This window comes from Emydura macquarii, unplaced genomic scaffold, assembly GCF_026122565.2.
Source record: "Emydura macquarii macquarii isolate MOO-44397 ecotype Brisbane River unplaced genomic scaffold, CSIRO-AGI_Emac_v2 contig_374, whole genome shotgun sequence".
In the NCBI taxonomy this organism is placed as follows: domain Eukaryota; kingdom Metazoa; phylum Chordata; order Testudines; family Chelidae; genus Emydura; species Emydura macquarii.
The window spans coordinates 13,448,401-13,476,275 of record NW_027130511.1 but is presented as its reverse complement, the minus strand read 5'-3'; the positions used below and the strand labels follow the sequence as shown (position 1 = coordinate 13,476,275).

Sequence of the window (27,875 nt, the reverse complement as noted above, 5' to 3'; positions counted from 1 at the left end):
TTAAAGATTGTATCATGCATGGACACTAAAGGGCCAAATTAATGTTGCACATAGCCTAACTCTTTTCTTAACGCTTGGGAGCTTGTCTTTGCTATCATAACATTCTTTTAGCATAGCTTTTTGTGTGTAAATTTTCTGGCTTTTTAAAAAATGCAAACCAGAAAAAAAATTTGGTCATGTGGAAATCATATTGACCCTTCCTTACCTGAGTCATCAGCAGGACTTGGAACTTTCATGACCACAGCACAGACCTCTGCCACTTGAGCCAATGTATAACTGATAGCAGTATTGGGTTGACTCCCTCCTTATGGGCCAGCCACTAAGAGGACATAAAAAACACACTTTGCCAGTGGCTTTTTCAAATATGTGCTGTGACAGTAGGTGAAGGGTGTGACTCAAGAATTTTGGGCTCTGTTCCGTGTCCTGGAGCATTGTAGTCTACTGGGCACAGGCTCTTCTGCTCATGTCTCCTGCAACCTGCTGTGCCAGTCCTCTCTATTCCACCCCTGCTTAGTATCACAGTCCATTTCCTTGCCTAGCCAGTTACATTCTCCATCCTCAGTCCCTGGCTGGCCTCTTCATCACAGATCCGGTTTCCTCCACTCTCCAGTGTCTCCCTCCAGTCTTCTCATCCAAGTTCCAGTCCGCCTCCACAGAATCCTTATCCTAGTCACCCCCTTTTCCATTCCAGGGTGGCCTAACATTTTTCTTTATCTCAGGTCTTGTTTTTATTTGCTTTCCCAAACTTTATTTGTTTGGTCTGAAATTTTCTATGCCAGGTTGCTGCCTTGGGCCATATTTTGTTTTTAAAGTTTCAACAAAAACTGAACAACCATTTCTTTGAACAAGTTTAGAGAAAAATAGGTTATTTTGCCAATGTTAAATTCTTACAGCTATTTCAATGAGAAGCTTCAGCACCTGTGTGTGAGATTTTTGAAGCTAAAAGTCAAATGTAGTTGTACTTCTAACTCACTTTAGGTGCTTTTGAAAATCCCATGTTTTGAATCCATGGGAATCATCCATGTTTTGAAATAGGAACTTAAAAGTTGGTCAGACATCAGATGTGCTTCTTGCAGTTCCTGTAAAAATCTACCCAGGTTTGCCCAAATTATAAATCTGTGAAAATCACTGTTCACATCTGTTCAGTAGAATTTTATAAGAGGTAAGCAGCTAAAATCTCAAAACATTGTCTCATTGGGCTGAGATGAGCTTCTCCTTCAATTGCTTCTCTTAACAGCTGGCGATTTTTGCGGTGCCAGTGACCAGAACTGAGAACAGGTCACTGGCACTTGTGTTCTCAGCACTCCCCCTGCTGTTGTTCAGGCAGTGTGGAGGAAGAAGAACAACATGACTCAAATGCAGATGCCTGAGGATGAGAGATGGGACAAGAAATTGGTGCAGGTGCAGACTGAGAAGGATGGGATCAGATGGGCTGCATGTTTGGAAGGGGAAGGGAATAGAAGCAGGGAAGAACAGATTAGAGAGGGAAGGGCAGGCCAGGAGGTGCAAAGTTGGGAGAAGCCAGAAGCAGAGGTAGGCTGTGCGTGATAAGAGCAGAATGAAAAAAGAGGGATGTGCTAGGGGACAGGCGGGAGTAGGGAAAGGAAGTAAGGGAGGTGTCAGAGGAAGAACAGAGGGAGGCTGCCTTAGGCTCTCCTGCCTCTTCCACTCCTCAGACCCTACACCTGCCCCAAAGCCTCCAGGCTCTTTACTTCTTAGTTTGCTCCTTACTGCCTCTGGTTCACACTAGGTTATAATAAAGGCCAAGTTACACCGCTCAGTGTCAGATTTCAGCATTCAGAAAATATGTAATCTTATGGTGTGGAAGAAAGAATGTATTTAGAGAGAGATGTCAGTAATAACTAACTAGAATTGTGTTAATCATTTTAAGAATATTCAGTTGTACCTTACTGATCTATAAAATATCTCGCTGACTTTGTTCTCCACTTTTTTTAAGAGGATCTCACAGCAACTCTAAACAGTATAGCCATAGCTTGGCCTGGTGTATTCTTAAAAATTGGATCAACTTATGTTTCCCAGGGCTGTGAAAAATTTCATTCCCTGAGTCCATATTAAGATGGATCTAATCGCTGGTGTAGACACAGCTAGGTCGACAGGAGAATTCTTCTGTCAATCTAGATTACATCTCTCAGGAAGTTACATTAACTACATCGATAGAAAAATCCCTTCCATCTCTCTAGGAAGTGTCTACGCTACGGTGCTTCAGCAGATGTGTTGTAACTGTAACAGTCTAGCATCTGTAGTGTAGACATACCCTAACTCCAAAAGTCTAGGGATATTATACTCAATTCTTTAATGCCAGCTTCAGGAGACTAAACTATTTATCAGTAATCAAGTGGGTGGGAGGAGTTTAGGCCTTTGGTCTTTGTTTGGGATAGCTTTATTTACAGAGCTAGAGAGAGAGAGAGAGGCCTATCTCCAATGAGGAGAAGCCCCAGACTCAGAAGGTAACAGATGGAATTAGCAAGAGAATTTGGCACATAAAATAAGCAAGCTGTTAGAGGAATGCTTAAACTTATAATCAGGAGGAAAGCCTGCAGAAGCTGGGGAACACACAGGTCAGAGACATCTGATAGATGGTAATACAATGGTAATTGTGTATGCAGTAAAGGATAGGGTGCAAATTACAACTGGACTAGAGCAGAGACAGAATAAGAACACAGAGGTAAATTCTACTAACTCAGTAAAGTGTTAGATTAAGGTGTTAAATAAAAACACATTTAGTCCAGAATAAAAATTGTACATGTCTGTATCCATATTCAAAAAGATTAAATACTAAAATAAGAAAACTTAGTGCCTTGCAAATAGATGAGGGCCTTGATATAATGTTTTATGGAAATGTGGTGGGATGATAAAAATCAATGGGATATGAAACAGGACACAGAAGAGGCAGAAGAGTCGTGAGAGTAAGATTGTATATAAGGGATTTCAGAGACCCTAACAAGATAAAAATGTTGAGTGGTCACACAGTTGAATCTTATATGACCACAAATCTCAACCTGAAAAGATTATAAATATATTAGTTGGGCAGTACTAGTGGTCTCTATTCAATTTCCTTTTCTTGATCTGCACAGTGACGAGAGATCAATGAAGCAGTGAAATCTAACAATGATAATCGGGTGCCCACATATAAATTAATCAAATAGCACAATGGGAGAAGACTTTAGAGAAACAGTTTCTTAATGCTTCAGTGATTGTTTCTTGAAACAAGTAGTTCTAGATCATACAGAAGCAGAGGTTATTCTTGGCTTAGTCTTAAACAACATAGAGACTAATTCAAAAATGATCATAGCTGACCCAATAAACAATTACCATAACCTAATTAGGTCCAATATCTAAAGAACAGGTACCATACCAAAAAGTGACAGTGACACTAAACGGTAGAAAAGGAGATTTCAATAAAATGAGATGATTAGTCTCAGAAGACATACCTACTGAACAAAAAGGGTATCAGGAAAGCAAAGGAGGAAACCGTTATGGCTAAATGGCAAAGTTCAAGAGGCTGTTTGAGTCAAACAGAAATTATTCAAAATGTGTTTCTGACCCTAGTAAAGCCAATAAACAGTAGCATAAACCACAGCAGGCATTAAGAAAGAAGAAAATTAGAAAGCCCAAAATGGAGTTTGAAGAGTAAACAGCTACAGGTGAAAAAACAAACAGATTTTTAAAAAATGTATCAGAAGTAGGGAGCCTATGAAAGAATCCATGGATCTGCTGGATCACCACCAATTAAAAGATGTAATTAAGGAAGATAAGGATGTTGCTGAGAAGCCAAATGACTTCTTTTTCTCAGTCTTAACCATCAAGAAATGTTGGGAAGATTCCTAACCCAAGCATGCTCTTTTATGATGATAAAGATTAGATAATCTCAGAGAGAGAGAAGTGCTGGAGCAAACTGATAATTTGAAATGGAATCAGGCTCCAAGCCCAGGTCGTACATCCAGCAATTCTAAAGGCGCTCAAGCAGGAAGTAACTGAGCTGCTAACAAAAAAACAAACAAACAATTTTTTATTCAAAACATATAATGTTTAGTGGATTGGAAGGTAGCTAATGCTGCATCCATAGAAAGGCCGTTGGAGTGATCCAGGGAATTGTAGAACTGTTAGCCTTATATCTGTACCTGGCAAGATGGTGATTCGATAAAGAAAAATAAAATAATAAAACATCCGGAAGATCATGATCTTCTAATGTCTAATCAACATGGATTCTGCAAAGGAAATCATGTTTCATTCTTTTAATGTGTCAATAAAGCAGTGGGTAAAGCAGAACTAGATGACATAATTCCAAATGCAGAATTCCAAAAAGCCTTTGACAAAGCCCTGTGCAAGAGGCTACTGAAAGAAGCTAAGTAGTCACAAGATGAAAAGCAAAGTACTGTCTTGGATCAAAAATGGTCAATTTTCAGTATGGCAAAAGGTTAACAGCTGGATCTCTCCATAGGAGGTCTGGGGTTTAATATATTTATTAGTGGTCTAGGGAAGGGGATGAGGAGAACGAAGTAGCAAATTTGCAGATGATACAAAGTTATTTGTTAGTCAGGACCAGAGCAAACTGTGAGGAACTAAACACTAAAGCTCGGTGAGTAGGCAGTATGATGACAAACCAAGTTTCACATGGACAAATGCAAAGTAATGCACACTGGGAAAAATATAAACTACTTTTACATCTTACAGGATTCCAAATTATCCACCGAAGAAAGCGACTTTGGCGTCACTAGAGACCGCTTAATGAAAACGACTGTGCAATGTGCATCTGTAGTCAATAAAGCTAACAAGATGTTAGGCAACCCCAGGAATGGAGGATAATATTGAAAACACAATTCTTTTTATACAATCAATGCTTCGGCCTCAGCTGGGATACTTTTTGCAGTACTGGTCACCCCATCTCAAAAGGGTATTGCAGAGCTGGAAGGGATTCAGAGAAAAGTGATGAGAATGATCAAAGGCCTGGAAAAGTCTCAAAAGACTGTTATTGTTTACCTTAGAAAGGAGATGAATAATGGGGGGTATGATAAAGGTATATAAAATAATGAATGTTATAGAGAAGGTAGATCAGAAGCATCTGCTCTTTTTTTTTTTTTTTTTTTTTTTTTAAAAGAGCAAGGGCATGTTCAGTTAAATTAAAAATTAGAAAATTAAAAACTAATAAAAGGAAATAATTTTTTCACTCAGCATGATTAAACTGTGAAACTAATTGCCACAGGAAGTTGTTGATCTCAAGAATTTAACAGGGCTCAAAAAAGGATTGCATATTTACATAGATATCAATATCCAAAGTTGTTAATGACAGTGCATTTAGAAATGATATTTCTTGGAGTTCATGAATTAAGCAAATCTCTGATGATTAGGTCTGATCCTTATCTCTGTGTTGGGGCAGATTATTCCACATGTGGCTACAACAGACATTTATTATGGCCATTGTCAGAGACAAGATACTGGACTAGATAGACCATTATTCTGAAACAATATAATAATTCCTATATGAAATTAATACTCAGCAAATTATTTTGAATGAATTTATGTGCAGAACACTTTAATTGTTACTTTTCATTTATGAATGAATAATTATGTACAGTATGTCCAGCTTAGTGTTACTCTGTAAAATATAATTTTGTGTTTAAAAATGTTTTGTGTGTTTTTTATTTCTCCAATCAGGGCTATGCACTGAAGGCCTCTACCGTGTTAGTGGGAATAAAACGGACCAAGACAACATTCAGAAGCAGTTTGATCAAGGTAATTATAGACTTTAGCATTAACAGAAAAAAAATATAATTTCTCGTTTACAAAGCAGATATTGCAGTATAGATACTTAAGAACTGTTCTTCTTCGAGTGCTTGCTCATGTACATTCCCAATTTAGGTGTTTGCACGCGCCACATACACCAGTGCCGGAAATTTTTCCCTTGGTGGTACCTGTAGTGGCCAGCTCTAGCGCCCCCTGCAGTGGCGCATATATGCACCTGCATATAGGCACTGTCATCGCCTCCTCCCCAGTTCCTTCTTACTGCCAGTGACAGTGCTGGGACAAGGGTTTTACTCCCGTTACTTCCTGATTCCAAAAGCGAAGGGAGGACTGAGGCCTATCCTGGACTTCAGACGCCTCAACAAGTACCTCAGAAGGCTAAAGTTTCATATGGTTTCCCTAGCCACCATAATTTTTTTCTCTGGATCCTGGCTACTGATACACCGTCCTCGATTTAAAGGACACCTGTTTTCATATCTCAATTTTCCTGGGTCACAGAAGGTTCCTGCAATTTGTGGTAGGCGATTGCCATTATCAATTCACGGTGCTTCCATTTGGCCTCTCAACCGCACCAAAGGTCTTCACCAAATGCATGTTCGTGGTGGCGGCCTACTTTTGGACGAGAGAGGTGCAGGTTTTTCCTTTCCTGGATGATTGGCTCATCAAAGACAGGTCAAGATTTCAAGTCCAGGCCAGCATCGCGACTATTCCGAATGCTTGTCAAGCGCTGTGCCTCCCAATAAATGAACACAGATAAATGTTAGTCCCAGTACAGAGGATAGAGTTCATCAGGGCAGTCCTGGACTCTACCAAGGCCAGAGCATTCCTTCCGGAGGACAGATTCCAGGCAATGTCAGAGGTTATAGCCTGCCTTTCAGCCCACCCTGTCACCACCGCGTGGGAATGCCTCTGCCTATTACGCCACATGACGGCCTGCACTTAAGTGGTTCGGCATGCCAGACGTATCTCAGGTCCCTCCAGGTGTGGCTCACATTGGTATACTCACCAGAGATCACCTAGACAGGATTCTCGAGGTCCCTCCACAAATACTGACCTCTCTGGTGTGGTGGACGAGGCCACATGAAGCACTTTCAGGAATACCCTTCAAGGCACCCCTGCTCTCGTTATCATTGATCTTGGATGCTTTGGGCTTAGGATGGGGGGCTCACCTAGGTCCCCTAAGGACTCAGAGCACAAGGACTACAAAGGATCAACATCAGGGAGCTCAGGGCAATTCGCCTAGCCTGCACAGTTTTTCTGCCACATCTTTCGAGCAGGGTTGTACAGGTGCTCATGGACAATACAGCCTCCGTATACTATATGAACAGACAGGGTGGGGCCCAGTTCCCAACCCTGTGTCGGGAGGCAATACGTTTATGGGACTTTTGCATCAGTCACGACATTCACCTAGAGGTGGTATATTTCCCTGGGATCAGCAGTTCTTTAGCGGACCGCCTCAGCAGGTTTTTCTGCTCTCACCATGAGTGGTCCCTCCACCCGGAGGTGGCCACTTGCCTCTTCCAGAGGTGGTGCAATCCTTGAGTGGACCTCTTTGCCACCAGGGACAACAGGAAATGTGGTCAGTTCTGCTCCCACTAGGGGCTCAGCAAAGGCTCTCTAACTGACGCCTTTCTCCTCTCTTGGTCAGGGATTCTAATGTATGCCTTCCTACTAATACCTTTAATTCACACGGTTCTCCTAAAGTTGAAGAGGGACAAAGCACAAGTCATCTTAGTGGCCCTGGTGTGGCCCCTACAGCCTTGGTTTGGGATGCTACTCGAAGTGGCAGGGCCAAGGCAGTGGATGCTTCCATTACGATCAGACCTTTTGTCCCAAGATCAAGGTCGCCTGCTCCATCCGGAGCTAGCCCCCCTGCACCTGATGACATGGATGCTCTGTGGCTGAGTAGAGAGGAGCAAGCCTGCTCAACCCAAGTCCAACAGATCCTTTTAGAGAGCAGAAAGCCCTTCACCAGATCAGCTTACCAGGCTAATGCTTTAACTGTTGGGCAGCTGAACGAGGCATTTCCCCAATGGAGGTGTCACTCCCTACAATCTTGGACTACCTGCTCCAGCTAAAGCAAGGGGGTTTGGCCATCTCATCTATTAAGGTCCATATAGCGGCCATATATGTTTTCCACTCTCTGGTGGATGGTAAGACAATCTTCTCGCACGAAATGATGGCCAGATATCTTAAGGGCTTGGAAAGGCTCTTTCCTCCAATGTACGATTCTTCTCCCCAGGGGAATCTGAATTTTGTCCTCTCTAGACTCACCGGATCTCCTTTTGCGTCCCTAGCCTCGTGTTTCCTTACACATCTCTCCTGGAAGGTTGTTTTCCTGGTGGCTATTACATCCATGAGGCGGGTTTCAGAGATCAGGGCATTTAATCTCAGAGCCTCCCTATGTTGACTTTTATAAGGACAAGGTCCAACTATGCCCACACCGGCCTTTTTACCTAAGGTGGTCTCTCATTTTCACCTTAACCTGGACATATTCCTGCCAGTATTCTATCCCCAGCTGCAAAACTCTAGTGAGGAGAGGCGCCTGTATACCCTCGACGTGAGAAGGGCTCTGGCCTTTTATATTGACAGAACTAAGTTCTTTTGTTACTTTGCAACTCTTCATCGCGGTTGCAGATAGAATGAAAGGACTGCTGGTGTCTTCGCAGCAGATCTCCAAGTGGATTACAGCCTGCATCTGGGCTTGCTACAGGCAGGCTGGAGTCAGTCCTCTGGCATCCTTAACAGCCCACTCAACAAGGGCACAGGCATCATCTGAAGCTTTTCAAGCGCATGTCCCAATACAGAACATTTTCAGAGCCACTACCTGGTCATCGGTACGTACCTTCACGTCTCATTATGCCATAGCTCAGCAAGCTCGGGACGATGCTGGCTTTGGCAGGGTGGTGCTTTAAGGGACATGTCCATGAACTCCTACCCACAACCAAGGACACTGCTGGTGAGTCACCTAAATTGGGAATGGACATGAGCAAGCACTCAAAGAAGAAAGAACTGTTACTTACCTCATAACTGTTGCTTTTCGAGATATGTTGCTCATGTCCATTCCACTCCCACTCTCTTTCCCCTCAGTCGGAGTTCCAGCAAGAAGGAACTAAGGGAGCTGGCATCGCTTATATGTGGGCGCATATGCACACCACTGCAGGGGGCGCTAGAGCTGGCCACTATGGATACCAATAGGGGGAAAATTTCTGGCGCGAGTGTTTGTGGCACACACACACACACACACACACACAAATTGGGAATGGACATGAGCAACACATCTTGAAGAACAACAGTTATGAGGTAAGTAACCGTTCTATTCTTTGCCCAACTGTTGTTTGTAATTTTAGAAAAGTAGCTGTTACAGAGAAAATAAGAAACTGCTTGGGAAAATCAGCTGAGCTGGATCACAGACTAAGCTTAAGTTTAAGTTTAAGAAATTGCTATACCACTGACAGCAGATGCTAGAAGTACTAAGAATTATTTATTGTGGAAGTATTAATATTCGCTCCATAAGTAGAGCTGAGGAGGGGTTTAGCATCTGTGACAAGACCTTAAAACGTCTCTTTAGGTGAAATAGTGGCTTGCCTTATTTAAAAAAAATAATTAAAAAAAAAAGTGGAATCCTTTGAGGGACATCTGCATTTTTAGGTTCTCAGTCACTGGTAAGTGTTCCTGGAAGAAGAAATAATTGGTCAAAAATCATACTTTTCAGAGATTTTGCCTGGTAAGCTTCATCAGATTTTGTATCCCTTTTACACAGAAGTGCCCAGCAACTTATATTCACACAGACATTAACATCCACCTCTTTTGGACTTCAGATACCTTTTCTCTGAAATTTTAGACCTTTGTTTTTTTGTTTTTGTTTGTTTGTTTCTAAAGATAATAAGATAAGAACAATCATGGCTGCTGATTTTCAGCAATATCAAGGTATGGTTCCACAGCTGGGATAGTGCCTGACTAGGATAGTTAGAGATGATGTCAGGGAAAGAGATTTATCAAACTAACCTATGACCCAGTGAAGGTGCACTGTACTAGAAGAACATGAGCTCTTGTTTCACTTTGCTTACTAATTGGTGGTGGTAATCCTATGTGCTTCACAGCCCTTATTATTGAGCAAGGCCTCAGATATCATTCTTGCCATGTTACATAGACAGTAACTGAGGATCTCCAAGATTCTTCCTTTCGCCGAGATAGGAATTAGAGACCTTATCTCTATTATAGCAGATCAGAGTCTCATCATTTTAGCTTGACCACCTCTCAGAAATATTAGGCCAAATCTGTGCTTAGTTATTTTCTCTGAAATGAGGCTGCTCTGACCTACTCACATCTGTGAAGCACAGTGTGACGTTCACATGAATGTTAGCATGTGATCATGTAGTTCAAGACTGTTTTATGGGATGGTCTTGTGGACAGGGACCCAGGAAAAATGGGTACTATTACTTGTTCTGAGCCAGACTTTTGATGTGGTAATAAACACATCATTTAAACAAAAATTTGAGAGGTGACTGCCAATTGATACGATGTAAACATTTTCAGAAAGTGCTTATGTCCCATTTTGCAAAAGAGATTTAGGCTTCTGAGTGCCTAAGGCACTTAGAGTTTACAAAAAAAGAAATTTTTCCGAAGAACTTAAATGAAAAAAAAGTTGAAATTGCTAAAGGGGAGCTTGCCCCTATGCAAACATCTAAAGCAAGGAAATATTCAGTTAAGAGATCCTTCTTTAACTTTCTTCACCCCCCAGATGTCACTTTTGTGACTTCTACTCAGGCCTGGTCTGGACTAGAACAAAAGGTGCCTTTTTAAATATGCTATCTAACATGTTTTAATGAACTGATGTTTAAAATCTCTTAGCACCTAGCGTGGACAGTTACTTACATCAATAAAAATGTGTTAGCTGGTCATGGTCAACCATAGATTTTTCCTCTCTGCTGGCTGAGCTTAGCACAGATTTTTCTTTCAAGCTATTTTTTTGCAACCGTGAGGGCTAGAAACATAATTTTTTCTTAAAAGCTGTGTTGCTGATATATCATGTAACTCCAGCAGAGAGAGAGAAACTCCCAAATACCTGCTTACTTTCCACCGTCTCAAAAAACTCCTTACTATGTGTTTACCAGATTTTCTTAATAGCTTGTTGTGAGAAATTGAATTTTTAAGAAAATTCCCCTTTCTGAGTATTTTAGTTTTCTCAAAGAATTCTAACAGGTTTTTTAGAGTTGCAATTTACTCTTACACAAGTCATGTTGGTTTGTCTTGTTGTATTGTGAAGTACAGTAATATGTTTGTTTCTTCAGCTATTTTTCCTGGTACTGCAATAAGTCTCTTCCTCAGAATGATTCTTAATATGTATTTTTGGAAGGATACTGGATACTGTATTGGTCACCCTTTAGCATTCTGTTGTTATAAACTAGATAATATTCTTAAAGAGCTCAGCTACTTTGTTCTCTAATTCCTTTAGGTTGTTCTGATGAATGTCGTTTGTTCTTGAGTTCTTCTGATTCTAACAGTATATTTTAACATATCTCCATTACTACTCCTAAAGAGGAACACTGGTTTTGGAAATGAATTAAGATAAAGTGAATTAAAGCCACTTCAGTTCTGAATATTTGTCCACACAGATTTAATGCAGTTTAACTAATCCACTTTAAATTGATATCTTAAATTAATTTGGATTAATTTTCCTTAGTGTTCCCATGTAGCCCTTAATGTTAGCGAAGAATCCAAGAGCACGCCTATCTGTTGAATGTTGGTTAGATGAACCACTAGTCTGATCTGATATGGCCGTTCTTATTCTGATTGACATTTCTCAACTGTAATTTCCCCAAATACCTGTGCCTTTTCTATCTTAAATGTTACATTTTTGGATAAATATTTATATTTATTATTATTCAGTGTTCACGTTCTAATTAAAAAGCAAGAGGTATGACTAATGAGAGTGCTGTTATTTTAGCGAACTATATTTTGAATCTTTTTAAAATGTTAAATTTAGATAGCCCACTTCCAGAATTATGTAGAGCCTTTACTCATCTTGTTAGAATGTACTTGAATGCAAATAGTATATTGTGCTTTTAATCTAGATCTCTAGGAGAAGATGTCCTGTATTTATTTATTTATTTATTCATTCATTCTCTAAACTTCACCCTGTAATCTATTTCCCCAGTCATTCGGTCAGGTACATAGAAACATCCATTCTGACCTTGATTCCCGTAGTTGGATCAACACAATATAGTAAAATTCATCATAGAAAATGGCAAGAATAAATTAGATTTTTTTCTGCCACATGAAAGCCAACATATTCTATACAGAATATCTGAAAATGGCACTGGATGTCCTTCAAACACATTAGTGCCAGATGTGAATTTTAAAAGAGAGTTCTAGCTAAGATTCTCCTTTTTACATGTTTTTTTGTTTTTTTTTTTAAATTTATAATGGTGTACAATTTTGGAAGTGTTGGGATGCAACATCTAGAACCTTTGGATTTTCCATTTCTAGCCATGTTTTAAAATGTACTTGCATTGTTAAAATTGCAAGAGTTAAAATAGTTGCAGTTTTAAAATATCAAGCCTCTTGGAATTTTTAAAGCCAGCAGTGGAGTAAGTGGTCACACATGATCATTCCCATATTTTCTTCTTACCATTGCTTAAAGGGCTTCAAGTGCTATGATATGAACAAGACTAAAGGAATTCTGCAACTCATCTTGTGTACAAAAATAAATTACTTAACTAAGGGAAATGTAGTTCAAGAGTTTATCGTTTACTTGTACTGGGTGGTAAATCAGTGCATCGGATACAAAATTTTTAAGGTTAGCAAACAGAATTAATCAACTCTGTTACTGCTTGGGCTGTGTAGGTACACTAGTAGACTAACTTACATTTGATTTCAGTTGGATCAGAGTGTGATTGCAGGTATATATTTGCCTAGTGGTGGACCTTTTCATTCAATTACTTTTTCAGTAGAATGTTTGGTGGCATATCCCTTTGTATACGCAGGTTACCTATTTGTTTTTTGTTTTTGTTTTTTTTTAAATATGTGCAGGGACAGCTGTTGGTTTTGCTTACTCTACTAATAAATTGCTGTTTCATTGTGTCTTACAGATCATAATATCAACCTAGAATCTATGGAAGTGACAGTAAATGCTGTGGCAGGGGCTCTTAAAGCTTTCTTTGCAGATCTGCCAGATCCTTTAATACCTTATTCTCTACATCCGGAGTTGGTAGAAGCATCAAGTAAGTAGTAAATCTCTTGTCTATTGTTGCTTACCTTGTGTGAGTTAAATTATTATAGTTTTAAATTAATTATATATTGAAATGACTAGCTCTTGTGAAACTGAAATTTTTAAAATAAATTGCTGCTGTCTGCTGTCTGTGCAGTTTTAAAATGACAATCTTTAAAATAAACACTATTACATAAAGAAGTAAACCTTTAATGAACATCTCAGACCAAATTGTGATTGTATTATTTGTCTTATTAGGATAGCTCATTTAATTGAAATAATTAGCTTTGTGCCCATCTGTACTAAAGTTGAAAATTACAGAAGCAAGCCCTTTGAAGTTAATATAATAGTTAGTAATAGGGAGCATGCATGAAATAAATATTCTGTTCCAAAAAGGTTTATAAATTAGAAATATTTATGAGGTACCATATTGTTCTGCTTATTTTTGGAATTTTTCCAAACTCCTTTAAAAAAAAAAAAAAGAAAGAGAGAAACTGTATAGTGTTAAAACTCTTTACCTTTCATGTATGTTTCATAACTTTTAGGGATCTTCCCAATTTAAAGGCCTTCATTCTTTGAATCAGATTAGATCAGCGAAATGGATTTGCAGCAAACTATTTTATAAACTTAAGCCAGTGTTACATATTTTCGCAGGGTGGAACTATAACACAAATAGTATTGTTTTCTTATCCAAAACATGACCAAATATTCACCATGCTAAATCTGGAATTTTAGTACAAAAAACCAGCTAGATTAACCTACTTTTTAACACATGTATCTTTGTATGTTTTGGGTTTATTTTATTGATATCCATAAATACTTTATTTACCGGAGAAGCTGTTTGCTGTCTTAATTCTCAATCAGTATTTTTAGTTAAATTACTTGATTAAAGAAACTAAAGGCAAATTTTACTGATTTGTTTAATTAATTATTAAATGTGTGTAAAAACCCATGAAAACTTTTAATTTCTGCAGAAGCAACTGTTTAAAAAGGAATATAAATTAAATGTTGCTGTTGCAGAATGATAATCCCAATCTGGGATATTTGGGAACACATTTAATGTTGTGTTGTATGGCCCCGTATTTCAAATTTGTTTTTAGTAATTAAATCAGATAGCACCATTTGACATCTAGTTCATTAAAATGTTAACGGCACAGAATGGGTTTTCATGGAATAAAAGCATGTGGTGCAGGATGTATAGATTATTTTAAAAATTTTTGCTGCTGATGTCCCAACAGTAGTAGTAGTCTGTAATAATAATAATAATAATAATAATAATAAGGCCCTTCCAGAGAGGTTTATTGCAAGAGTGCGTACTGCCACCATCTACTCATTTAGATTTGAAATTGTTTAGGGCTGAGTGGAAACACCCTGATGCCTTCATATTGTTTAACTGTAGTGTTATTTTGAGCCTAGGTAAGAGTTAGGTAATTGTTTCCTTTTTTTAAAAATTAAGCATTACCAGTCAGAAGGATAAGATAAAAATATTAGGTACACTAACAGTAAAATCTATGAATCAAAAGAAATTTTTTTTTTTTTTAAAGAAAGGAAAAATCCTAACACCAAATAAACAAACAGGAAAACACACTAGAATTCTCCTCATCTGTATGACCTGGCCCTAAACACCATTCAATTTCAGCTCTTTTTAAGCAGTAAAAGAGCATCACTTCCTGCAGCAATATCATTTGCCAACTGACACACCCTCTCTCAATTTTTAAAACACAAGAAAATTCCACATATACATCTTGGTGGGCTACCCAGAGAAATGCATGATGGCATCCTTTATGTTTCAGTTCTTTAGAGTTTCATTCAATCATCGTTTTAAGAAATTATGGATAATTATTTTGTCTAACCTACTGTCTTCTAGAGAATGAAGAGGGAGTTTCAGTCCTTCCACTGCAATTGCAATTTTTAGCAGTACTGAAATTGCCGGTCCTGTTGCTCCACTGGAGGCCACACAATATTTCCCAAATATCAGCCCAAGAGAGTATCTTGGTCACATCTCTTCTCAGAGGGACTCGGCCCATTCCTATGGCTCTCTCTGTTACCACTACCTTAAACTTCATTTAATATATATTGAATGATCTTTCCTGAATTGTCAGCCCTTTTATCTAAATATTAAGACCTCACCTTCAAATTATAAACTGATTTTCAAATAATCTCTGCAGCTGCTGTTTGCAAAGGTTTGGATAAACTTGCAACTGCTATCAATAAAGAACAATTAGCCCGTATACACTATACCTTTACTGGTCTTGGTGGGGGGTGTGCCCTCTGTTAATTTACTCTCTTTACTGTTGTTCATACTTCCTCTTTAAAATTTGAATGTTTGCCCACTTCTGCTAGGTTCTATATTTTTCTCTTTTAAACTGGGTGGTTTTTAAATCATCTCCCAGGCTCAGTCATGTTATTCATTATTTGGACTAGTTGACAGGCTTAACGTATTTTCAATTCATGGACATAAATCATGTATCAGAACAACCCCCTGCCCCAATATTGGAAAACTTCTGTCTGAATAAAAGTTTTATAAAATATTTTTAATAGTAATAGTCTGAAGAGAGAGAAATCTGAAGGAAATGATTCCATCAGCAATTAAAATGATTTTCCACCATTAAACACAGATAAATAATTCTATCAGGCACAGATTGTATTTTCTACCTATGATAGAGAAGTAAAACTGTATAATAGTTCATCTAGGTGGTTACGTGAGGAATTGTACCAAATACTGTTTCTCACCTTGGGATTCCTTTCCAGTAATCGATTCTTTATCTGTCCCTTCGTACTAATGAGAAGAATTAGCAGCACCATTTGTAAAGGTTTCCTTTTAAATATATAAGGAAAATTGGTGTTTTGCTGTTATCTCTACAGAGATCTTGGATAGGACAGAACGACTGCATGAGTTAAAAGAAATTGTGAAGAAATTCCATCCTGTGAACTATGATGTCTTCAAATTTGTAATAACTCATCTAAACAGGTTTAGTATTGTTTTCACTACTAAAAATATATTTAACTGTTACTGAAAATTTTGTATGATCATATCACTCATCTGTCAATATAAATATTGAATACATGACCAAACAAATGCAGAAGCAAAAAAAAAGAGGGAGGAAGGAGGATACAGGAATGTAAGTTAATTTGTAAAGAAAAGAGTTCATGGTTTGTGGAATAGGTTTGCTCTACTATAACTTATTAATGCTCTGATTTATTGAAGTGGAATAATCTGACGCTATCACTATTTTGTAGGATGTAAGAAATTTTTCTGTACCTTGAGTAAATATCTCTGTTGAAGAGACAGTTGTGTGCAACAGTTATAGATTTTGGAGTTCTTTAATTAAAATTCAGCACAAAACCATACAAGAAACTAAGTAACATTAGAAAGCAATAAGTATTTAAGCTACTGTCATGTTCTGGAGTGCAGTAAAGACCAGTAAGGGGTTGTGTCACTGCCTACCCTGTAACTCTGGGTACCTTAAATGCTCTATTGTTGTGGCTCTAAGCCTGGATACCAACAGCCAGCGACATGCGTGTGGTATTGTGAGTGTCTGTGTGTTGTGGAGCTCTGGTTCTTCTTTGAGTCGATGCAGATGGGTATTCTACTTAGGTTTGTGTGCTCCTTGGAGCTAGAGGAGCTTGCTTTGTGGTACCCATAGGGGCATGCTCAGACTCTGTGGCCCTAGTCTCTCCCCTAACCATAGAAGGGCAACACTGTCCCGATCCCCTTAGTTCCTTCTCATCACGTCCTGCCAAAGTCGGAGCTTCCTGTGATGTTTTCACCTCACGCTTTTGGTCTCAGTTTCTAAGAAATTTTTTTTTTGTATAAAGTAGTTAGTAGTATTTAAGTGAGGTTTCGCGTTAGTATAGTATTAGTTAGAATAGTAGGCTGCCCTGTGTGATGCCTTCACCAGGGTTTAAGCACTGTCCGTCGTGTGTGGGGGCTATCCCCAGCAGTGATCCCCACATGATGTGCTTGTTGTGTCTTGGTGAAGGACTCTTTGAAGAGCAGTTGTTCATTTGCAAGTCATTCACAGTGAGGACTCGGGTGTTGAGAGTCATGCAACTGAAGGAGGCCCACTTAGACAACGGCTTCAGTGCCAGCTTGGTAGTTGCCTTCAGATCCAGCAAGTGATGCTGCTCCATGCTTGGGTTCTGGCTTTTTCCCGAAGAGGAAGAGGAGTTGTTCTCTGTCTTCTGGTACAGGAGGAAGAGATCCTGTAAAATGAATTGGGGCCATTCCAAGCTAGGGGATACTACTCCTGATCTTCTAAGAGGAGCAGTTTACTTCATCCAGCCCAAAGGGTGGAGCAGGGTCGTCTAATTGCTCCCTGGTTTCACTTCAAGAGCCTGTACCATTGACTCTGGTTCTGGCCACGAGGCATCCATTGAGTCCAGTACCAGTGATGTCAGCACCAGCGCAACTGTCTCCATGGTGGCAGCATACCAAGTGGCATTGACCTGCTTTGCCTCTCAGTCCCATCTTCTTCACTGGTTCAAGAGTTTGCTGGTGCTGTGGTCTCAATTGCCTTATCATCTGTTATGCCCTTGGCATCTTCTGGCCATATCACAGAGCTCCCGAGCTTGTTGGTACCAGAGCACCACCTGGGCCTCAGACTCTGGAGTTGAGGCCAACACCAGGTCCGGCACTGAATGGCCTCTGACGTTGGTTCATCCTTCAGCACCATCATTTTGGCAGCAGATCTCTTTGTCAAGTTCAGTATTGCACTCTTTGGAATCCTTGGGATGCTTCCTAGCCCCTAAGTTCCCACTCCTTGACCTACGCCAGAGCGAGATCACTGGTCCAAGTGGTGGCTCCCACTCCCAGACAATCTCAGCTACAAGTAACTGCTGAGCCTGTTCCCCCTGGACCTCCGGGATTATTCTGACCAAATTCCATGGTGCAAGAACAGAACCCATCGCTGACTCAGCAAACCTGCTCCCCAGATGACCCTACCCGAAATCTTCCTCCCCCTCAGTGACTGAGGACTTTTTAATCAATTTTATCAGGTTATTGAGGTAGAATTCTCACAGGAGAACGCATGTAAGTTGTTGGATATTCTCTAATCATTAGCTCCAGGAAGAGTAGCCCTTCTGATGAATGAGGCTCTTCTGGAGACTGCAGAAACAGTCTGGAATACTCCAGCTTCATTGCTTCCCACAGCGAAGCATTTGGAAAAGTGGTACTTCGTTCTCATGCAAGGTTTTGAGGGTTTCTACTCCCACATGGCCCTTAACTCTCTGGTGGTAATTGCAGCAAATAACAGAGCATGGCAGGGAAGGTATAAGTCCATCCCTAAGGGCAAAGAATCCAAAAGGATGGATTTAACGGGAAGGAAGATTTATACCTTCTCTTCCCTGCAAATGTGCATTGGGAACCAGCAGATACTGGTTATGACTCTCTCAATTGGACAGTGATGTCTAGAGTTTGTGTACAAGTTGCCAGAAGCCTTCATTGCAGAAGGCTGTATGGTGGCCAGGACAGTTGCAGTCTGCATTGGACATGGTAGGTGCCACAACCAGAGTTATAGCATTGGCTGTGACCATGAAAGGAGTCTCATGGCTGCAGAATTTGGGCATTGTGCCTGAGGTGCAGCAGACCATTGAGGAATTACTGTTTGATGGCTGGGATTTGTTTTCAGAAAAAAATAATGAAACCGGGCACTCTGTAAAGACTCACCAAACTAAGTTCCATTCTTTGGGAATGTGTGCTCCGGCCATAAAGAGATGCTACTATTGCGGTCAGCAGCAGAATAGCCTGCAGTGTTTTTTGGACAGCTCTCCTTTCCTTTAAGGAAGAAGGACAACTTCCAAAAAGGCCTCAGATCCCAGAGGAGAAAGTCCTCCCGTTCTGGGTTTAACCTTCCAATTCTCCCATCTCTCTTTACCTTTTCCCCCCAGCATCCAGCAAGCACCTATTTTGACACTTGTCAGTAACCCAGTGATGCCCCCTCCTTCTTCTTTCCCTCTGTTTGGGCCAGGTTGACTCATTTTTACGGTGTCTGGAACTCAATTACCATGGAAAACTGGGTCCTAAACACCATCAGATTGGGTTGTGCCATACTGTTTCTCTCCTTACTCCCTCCCTTTTCAGGTACCCCTCTCATGAGACACTACTCTTCGAGCAGGTTTAGTCTCTATTGGTTCCGGGGCCTGTAGAGGAGAATCCCCCATAGCATTGAGGACAGAGTTTCTCCTCCCTATATTTCCTGGTTCCCAAACCCAAGGGAGGGATGAGACCTGTCTTCGATCTCTGCAATCTCAACAAATATATCAGATATGTGAGATTCCATATGGTCACTCTAACAACTATCCTCTCCGCCTTAAATCACTATCGCTGATTTGTTTCCTTGGACCTGCAGGATGCTTACTTCCACATAGCAATCCTTCTGAGCCATGGCAAGCTCCTCAGTTTTATCGTAGCTGATCAGCACTACCAGTACATTGTGCTGCCTTTCAGCCTGACTTCTGATCCCTGGGTTTTTACCAAATACACAGTTGTAGTAACATCTTGCTTTAGGAAGAGGGGAATTCATATCTCTCCGTAGATGGATGTTTGGTTACCAAGGGTCAAGTCCAGAGAGGAAGTCCTCTGTCATGTCCACTTCACACTACATCTACTTGGTCTTCTAGGTCTGATCCTAAACAGTGAAAAGTCAACATAGGTTCTATCTCAAAGAATTGAGTTCATTTGGACCCTAATAGACTCTACGAGATCAAGAGCATTTCCAACAACTGAGTGATTCCAGGCGATTCACCGCCTGTGTTTGGAGCTGCAATCTCAACCCTCAGTTACAGCCCAAGTATGTCTGTTGTTTCTAGGTCATATGGCCGCATGCACACAGGTAGTCCAATATGCAAATGTGTGCCATTGTTCTCTTCAGAGGTGGCTGAAGTTTACCTACCTGTAACTGTTGTTCTTTGAAATGTGATGAAGATGTGTATTCCATGACTACCCCACCATCCTCTCTGCATTGTAGTCTGTACTTCTGATGTTGTGTGTGAAAGAACTGAGCGGGTTGGGGCAATGCCACACTTCTATGGCCAAGGGACGGGCGAGGGCTGCCAATAGCGAGCATCACCTCATGAGTACTGCTAGGCAAAGTTTTCCAGCTCCAGTGTGCTGGGTGCACACCTAAGTAGAATATATGTCTGCATCACATTTCACGAGTTACAGGTAGGTAATCCATTTGTTCAGTGCTCTGACCCCAGCAGCCTGACTACAATATAACAGCTCCAACTGGTTTCTACCAGATTTGGTAACACTTGGCAAGATGACCCCAAGACACTTCCAGTCCCAGATTTGCCCAAAACTGCCTGTCCTGAAGTGTGCAGTGCTCTCCTGGACTATTCAGAGAAATAATAAGGTTCGTTTGCTCCTTTAAAGAGACAATACCCAGCAGCTCGCCACTTTAACTGGAATTAACAATTACTTCAGTTCAAACACAGGACTGGATTGGATGAAACTTGTTTTGTTTAGATGAAAAATAAAACAAGATTGTTAACAAAAGGACATAAGTTAAATGATGTTAAGTTAAAGAAATAAAGGTAAAGATGGTTAGAATCAAATTACCCTTACCTATAACTTACCCTAGCAAGGTACGGTTTTTAGGATGGTTTCTCTCACCAATTATTCTTTGTCCAGCATGACTGACTGTCTCAGTCAGGACTGTCTACAGAGATACAAGGTGCTGACTTCCCTTGTCTTCATGAGGAAAAAGATAAAGATGGAGTCTCTCTGTGTCCTTTATATTCCCCCAAAATTGTCTTTGTTCTCAAAGTTAGTTAGGCTGCCTGGGGATTCAGTCTCCTGTGTTTCCGTGGGGTGCAGGAGCCATATTAATTCTCTGTTGAGTCAGTCTTAAGATAACCTCTGCAGGTTTAGCTTGATAGCTTTGTTTATGGCTCATATGTAAATTGAGTTGAAATCACATTCCATTGTCTAGGACAGACCTGTTTATCACTTTTACCTAGGGTAGGCTGTCTTTGCCTTAAACATGTTCTAGTAACATTATACAGAGGGAATTCATAACTTCACATATAAGGTTAATACATGCATTTTACAATGATATGAATGACCAATGTGGTGGTAGTTTTCAAATGACACCTTACTAGGCATATTTTGTACAAACATCATTGCAGTTGCATGTGATGTGTGAATATAGGGGCGCTTATGGTCATGTCTACTTTGCACCTTCCTTTCATAACTTCTTAAGTTTAATAAAACTGCTTGAAAACAAATATTTCTTATGGAGTGAAAATCTGACATTTGTTTCACCAGATCTAGTCTTCTGTGAGTGTTTGATGTTGTCAAGGTTTTTCCTTGATTTTAATAAATAAGGAATAATTTTTTTCTTGAGACTAGCAGATTTGCACCACCTCATACCATGACTTGGTGTATATGCATAAGTATGTAATGTTGTTCAGAATCATGGAAAGAAGAGTGAAAAGACCAATTTTGTCATGTGATTTCTCATTCCACCAATGCAAGTGTGTGCCTGAAATGCCTTGGGTCTGATTGTGATCACAGTTACACTGGTATAAATTAGAATTAACTCCACTGAAGCCAAACTGGTGTGAGTACAGGGTAGAGTCCATTATGCTAGTGACTTCTTGTCCACTTTTTAAAAATCTGTGCAGTGGATGAGGCTGTTTGAAGTGATTATTAAGGAACTCCTTGATTCTTAGATTATCATATATATCTTTTGCTTAACTTTCACTAGAGCAGAAAATATCACATTATGACTAATATTTCATAAATTGCACAATATAGTATAAAGATTTTATAATAATGCATGTGCTCAAGGTGATATAGTTAAGGTTGACCATTCAACCATAATTACATTTCTGGACTTAGTTGTGGTTAGCTGTCCAATCTCATGGACTTTTAATGTAGTTTGATTTTCATTAAAGCTGAAAAAGCAGTGAAATATTTTGCCCAGAAAATAGGTGTTATGCCTATCTCAGATCACACACCTGGCAGGAGTGCAGGATATTAAAGATCAGGCACCAAGATGGAAATTCTCGTTTTATATGTTGAAAAAAGAAAGTTGTGGTTCTTGTTAATAAATATATGAAGCAGTATTTCAAAATAGGACAGAATCCCACAGATTTTGTCAGGAACATTTAAACTGAAGAAACCAAAGCACAGCGAAATTTAATTGAAATGTGAGCATTTTAAAGAAGCAAAAGATTTCTCACGTGATCACATCTAATTCGCAGGTAACTCATGTCAATTTTTTTTTTGTTGGTATCAGATACAAAGCTAGATGTTACTTTAAAAATGTAATTTCATTATAGTCTCAAGCACTATGGAACTGATGATAAAGCATTAAGATCATTTAAAATTTTACATAAGGCTTAATTCATCCTCAGAAACTTCTTGTATGAAACAAATGTATCATTTTCTGAAGAACCTAAAAATCCAACATATTGCTGCAAGGTAAAGTACAGGGTTTAAGGACAAGCTTGCCAGTGTACTGTTTCAATGGTTTATTACCCTCACTTAAAATTTTGCACTATATTTCTAGTCTGAATCTCTTAAGTTCCAGTTTCCAGTCATTGGAAATTCCGTCTTTGACTGTTAAATTAAAGAGACCTCTACTATAGGACATATTCTTCCCATGTAGGTACATGCAGATAGTGAACAAGTCATCCCTTAACTTTCTTACAGGAAGGCAGGTTTCCCAAATCTCAAATCGTTCTTATAACTCTTTTCTGAACCCTTTCCAATTTGTCAAAATCCTTTTAAAAGTGTGGACACAGTATTTGTCTCACTAATACTTTATACAGAGATAATACCTTCTCCATACTGCTATTTGATATTCCCTGCGTATACATCCAAGAATGGCATCAGCTCTCTTACACACAGCATTGCATTGGGGACTCATGCTTTTGAGACTTTTTAAGATACTGCTTTCCAAAATTCAGCCCCCCCTCACCCCCCCATTCTGTAAGTGTAACCTGTGTTCATTGTTCATAAATGTATGACCTCATATTTCTGAGTTATTAAAATGATTCAAATGAGTCCAGCTTATCAGGCAATTCTGATTACTCAGTAGAACTGACTTCTCATTATCATTATTTACTACTCCACCAATTTTGTCATGTGAAAACTTTACTAGCAATGATATTTTTCTTCAAGGTTATTCATAAAGATACTGAATATAATTGGGCAAAGAACAGAACTCTGCAAGACCCTAGAAAATATATTAGGTGGTGAGGCCTAATTTACAGTTCTTTTTTGGGATCTACCAGTTAGCAGTGTTTAGTCCACTTACTGTGTGCTACATTGATTTTTGTATAGTGCTAATTGTTTAATCAGAATGCCATGCAATATTATATCATATGCCTTACAGAAGTCTGTCATGTCAACACAGTTGCCTTTGTCAACCAAATTTATAATCTCAAAAAAACAAACCCCACAAGTTTATTTAACTAGATAGATTTTTAATAAAAGCCATGTTTACTGGCATTAATTATGCTATTGTTCTTTGATACTTTGCTGATTAAATACCTATACATCTTTTCAGGAGCTTTATGTACCTTGAATACTTAAAAGTTTTGTCATTCCCTCAATAGGGCAAAATCCCATATTCCTGTTTGGAAGGGCATATAACCATATGTCTGAAAAAATGTATGAAAGTCCAGAAGAGAGTAGGACATACAGATCAATATCAGTAGTTAGTCTAGTCAATAAAATACTGACAAAAGTTGTTTAAAAACTGCATATCTCTTGCCCTATCACTATAAATTCATGTTGGTTATGTATGCATAGAAGCCCCAATCAGGGATCTGCCCTGCATTGTGCCAGGTGCTGTATGCATATAATTAAAAAAACTGCCCTGAAAAGCTTACATATGGTGAAAGACAACAGGTGAATAAAGCAGACAAGTGAGAAGGAGGAGGAGAAGTTAATAGTGAAACGATCATGCTTATTAGAATAAGCAATAGATAGAGGAGAAGGGCTGAGCCATGGTTTGTGCTTGATTGACCAAACCTTGCAATGTGAGAGAGTCAAAGGAATCAAGGGAAGTGTTGTGCCATCTACTGAGATGACAGAGGAGAGGAAGGGGACTTAAAGCAGAGAAGTAACTGATGTTGATAGACTGGAAGTCTCAGAAGGGTTGGATATGGGGGGGACTAAGAGGAGGCAGGAGAGCTGTGTTGAAGGAGACAAGGTGGTGGTCAGAGAGGGAAATCAGAAATGGAAAGTGAGTGAGAGAGAGTTGTTACAAGGTTGCAGATTAAACAGTGTCCTTCATAGCACAAAAATCTGCATTTTTGCTACTTTGTATAGAAGGGACAGCCAGTTTATTAACATAGGCCTGCTTTGGGGTGACAGTCTTGATGCTTGCTTTCAGGATAATGATTCTACAGTGTATAATAACTATCAATCCATACAAATGTCTGAAATGTACAATAGTTAATTTTTTCCCTCAGTTTGGAGAATGTCTCTGAGTCTTAGCATAATGACTGAAGCAACGTATTGGTGTCTTTTTATTCTTTCCAGCTTGATTTATGGTCCTTCACTCAACAGCTTCCATTTTGCAGAACAAAAAGCAAAATGTATGCCCCCCCTGGCCTGCTATAATATCCTGACAACAGTTCCGTGTTACCAGCTGTTTTGTATTATAGATTTCCCCCATTTCCCACCCAAACTAAAAACATCTTTTTAGCAGCTTGAATTTAGGGTACCAGAACTGAAAAATGAAGTCAGCTCGAACTCAAGCTGCTGTGATGCTTTTGTGCAAGCTGTCAAAGATATAAAACTGAAACATCAAGTTGGGGGTGGATTTCTCAAGACAAACTTAAAAACATGGGACTTTGAAATTTCGTGCAAAAATAAAATTGGGAGGGCTCAAACCATTCAAAATAAATTGGTGAAAACTTTTCCACTGAATTTTTCAAAAATAATTATTGTCAACTTTGCCCATCTATATTACATTTAAACATTTTTTTAAAATAAAAGTTAATATTACTGCTCTTTGTACTCCCCTTCCCCCCCCCCCCCCCATTAGCTAGATGATAACATGGCAGAATCATCTAGCGTTCCACAGTGTATTTATTCCTCAAAGTGACTGATGGGGAGACATGTTGAACTTCAACCTGTGTGTCTTGATGTAAGCGGAACTCCCATTGATGACAGTGGAAATTGCTTAATAGCCCGGCTTAATTTCAGGCACTGTTTTATTACTAGCTAATATGAAAAACCCATATTGAAGTAGAATATTTCAGTCTTTACTTGCTTTTTTCCTTCAATATATAGATATAACTAAATATATGTTCCTCTGTTTATAGGCATGCTGTCCTCTTTTTCTTCTAGAATACCATCAATGTCATTCAATCTGCCTGCCCCACAGGGAGAGGGAGTATCTTTTATCTTCCTACAGTTCAGTGGATTTCATGTTGCAAGGCAGGAAATCCCCTACTGAGTTGGTGGACTCTAACATATACAGTTCATTGTCACTACTTTAAAATATTGTAAAACTTTCTGCATTTTAATTTTCACCATGATTCAAATTTGAATAGTAAAACACTGAGCCAAAATCTTATCTATTAGCTGTGTAAATCTGAAATAACTCATTCATTTCTGGATTTGCAACAGTATAACTGATCTAAGAATGTGGGCTATTGTTTTAATAGATATTTATAAAAAAGTATATATTAATATTCATGTATATGAAAATATTTGAAATCAGACCTGTGTGTATATCATGTTTAATTGCTCTTTCTGAATATGTTCTGAAAATGTATTCTCATTTCAGGGTTAGCCAGCAAAATAGAATCAATCTTATGACTGCTGATAACTTATCAATTTGTTTCTGGCCAACTTTGATGAGACCTGATTTTGAAAACCGAGAGTTCCTGTCTACCACCAAGATTCACCAGTCGGTTATAGAGACCTTCATTCAACAGTGCCAGTTTTTCTTTTACAATGGAGAGATTGTAGAAACCTCCAACTCTGTGGCATGTCAGCCACCACCATCTGACACAGTGCAGATGGTGGAACCAATGGTACCACTTCAGTTACCACCCCCTTTGCAACCTCAGCTGATACAACCCCAATTACAAGCAGATCCACTTGGTATTATATAAATAGAAGAAGACGCAGGCAGCCTGGCATTGGACAGAAAATAAAGCTACACATGCATGTTTCAGGATACAGTAATGTACTTCATATTTATGAAAAATACTTCGCATCCAAACTGATGGGACATTTTTGTTATAACCCATACTGTATTTCATCATTCATACATGCTGCAGATCAAAACCATGTGATAAGCATGACTGGAGAGGTTTAATTTTTAAAAACAAAAATAGCTATAAAGTACAAAGCTGCTGCTGCATGAAAACTTATTGCAATCACTATATCATTCCTGTGGCAGTTTGTCACAATATATTGTGGATAAAATTTTTCTATAGAAATTTAATGATTTAAAAGATCACATTTATGATACATTCAGTGCTTACAGCCTGCTTTATGGCTGTTTTTGTTATTTAATGTGCTATTTTTGTCAACATTATTCACATTCAGGCATTCTGTGTAGACAATTGAAGCCCAACTGTAGTTTATTTTGTAACCTCCTGGCTACTTATGTTATAGAATGCTTGGGATGTTTTTTGAAAAAATGCACTGTTGAAAATATTACAATCTCGCACCTTCCATCTTTACTTCTAAGTAAACCTGTGGACATTTTGTTGAGGGGTGGGTAAACTTGCTTATTATTTCTTACAGCACAATACCAAGGACATGCTTGTTGTAAAAGTGAGTTTCAAATATTGTGCAAAAATTTTGATGTCTCCTAGTTATTTCCTTATGTTCCATTATTGAATTAAACATTTTGTAATACTGTTAATTCTGTAAACAGCTGCATGTTTAAAAGATCATTGATGGTCTTGTAAACTTAATCTAATATATTTTAGATACCTTAATTTTTCCCACTTGGGAACACATCTAGTGTGTAGAAAATAGTTCATGACATTTTCATATAAGGTTATATAACTTTTCATACATAAACATGAACTTTGTTGTAGTAAAATTCTGTAAACCAAACAATGTTTTAATCTAGGACTTCAATTTAATCTATTCTTTAAATCTATTTTTATGTGGCCCTTTAAAGATATACAAAAATGCATTGCTAATATATAGCAATAAATACTTTGGGTACTGACAATTAACCTCTTTGGAGTGTATATATAAAATCACAAATTTGTATTCATATTTTTTGTGGTATGTTGTACTAAAAATTCAAAATTACTGACTTTTTGCACCCTTGTAATTATTTCTCTTTTCTTTTACATTGGTACCAATTTTGCTGTAAAAGGATGCTGCTTTTTTATTTTTTCATTTTTTTGAAACATTTAATTGGTGGTAACAATTTTAGAAGACTACACATTGTAGCAGAATTGAGGGGAGGCCATAAGTAAAAAATACTTGTCAGACTTTTAGCAGTTTTCTTCTTTCATGCTCAAATCATAGCTTTTTAATTTTTTGGTCTGGAAAGGAAAGAATAAATTTGGTCCACTCAGCTGCTAGAATATGTTGTGTAGTTTAAAAAAGCTTTACGATGGTCACTGTTGTAATCTTCATTCATAATGAGATTTTAAGATCGTCTTCTATGTATTATAGTAAATAGATGATTTTGAGAATTAAGGCTCAAGAGTTTTTGATTTACTCCGTTTTCCTAAAATAAAAATTGCCTTTCCCAATTATGTCCTAGACATTGTACTTCTAATTATGACTTGGATTATCATTCTAGATTAAGATGATACCATAAATAAGGCTGCTGTTGAAGTACATGTATATTATAAGTTATCTTGATATTTGTGTTGTATTCTTGCAAGTAATTAGCTTTTCTAAGAAAACAAAAACAAGAACAACAAAAAGTCCTATTCCTATCGCCAAGCA

At 38.7% G+C, this 27,875-nt stretch overlaps 1 protein-coding gene across 1 annotated transcript in view; it reads left to right on the top strand.

Annotated features, from left to right (window-relative positions):
• Positions 1 to 27,620, top strand: part of ARHGAP5 (Rho GTPase activating protein 5) — a 76,312-nt gene extending 48,692 nt beyond the window's left edge. Inside the window, exons 4-7 of the mRNA XM_067534311.1 lie at positions 5,677 to 5,754; positions 12,858 to 12,989; positions 15,842 to 15,947; positions 25,732 to 27,620. Of these exons, the coding sequence (XP_067390412.1) occupies positions 5,677 to 5,754; positions 12,858 to 12,989; positions 15,842 to 15,947; positions 25,732 to 26,062 (647 nt within the window). The 3' untranslated portion in view covers positions 26,063 to 27,620. The remainder of the gene's footprint in view (positions 1 to 5,676; positions 5,755 to 12,857; positions 12,990 to 15,841; positions 15,948 to 25,731) is intronic.
• The last annotated feature ends 255 nt before the right edge of the window (positions 27,621 to 27,875 follow it).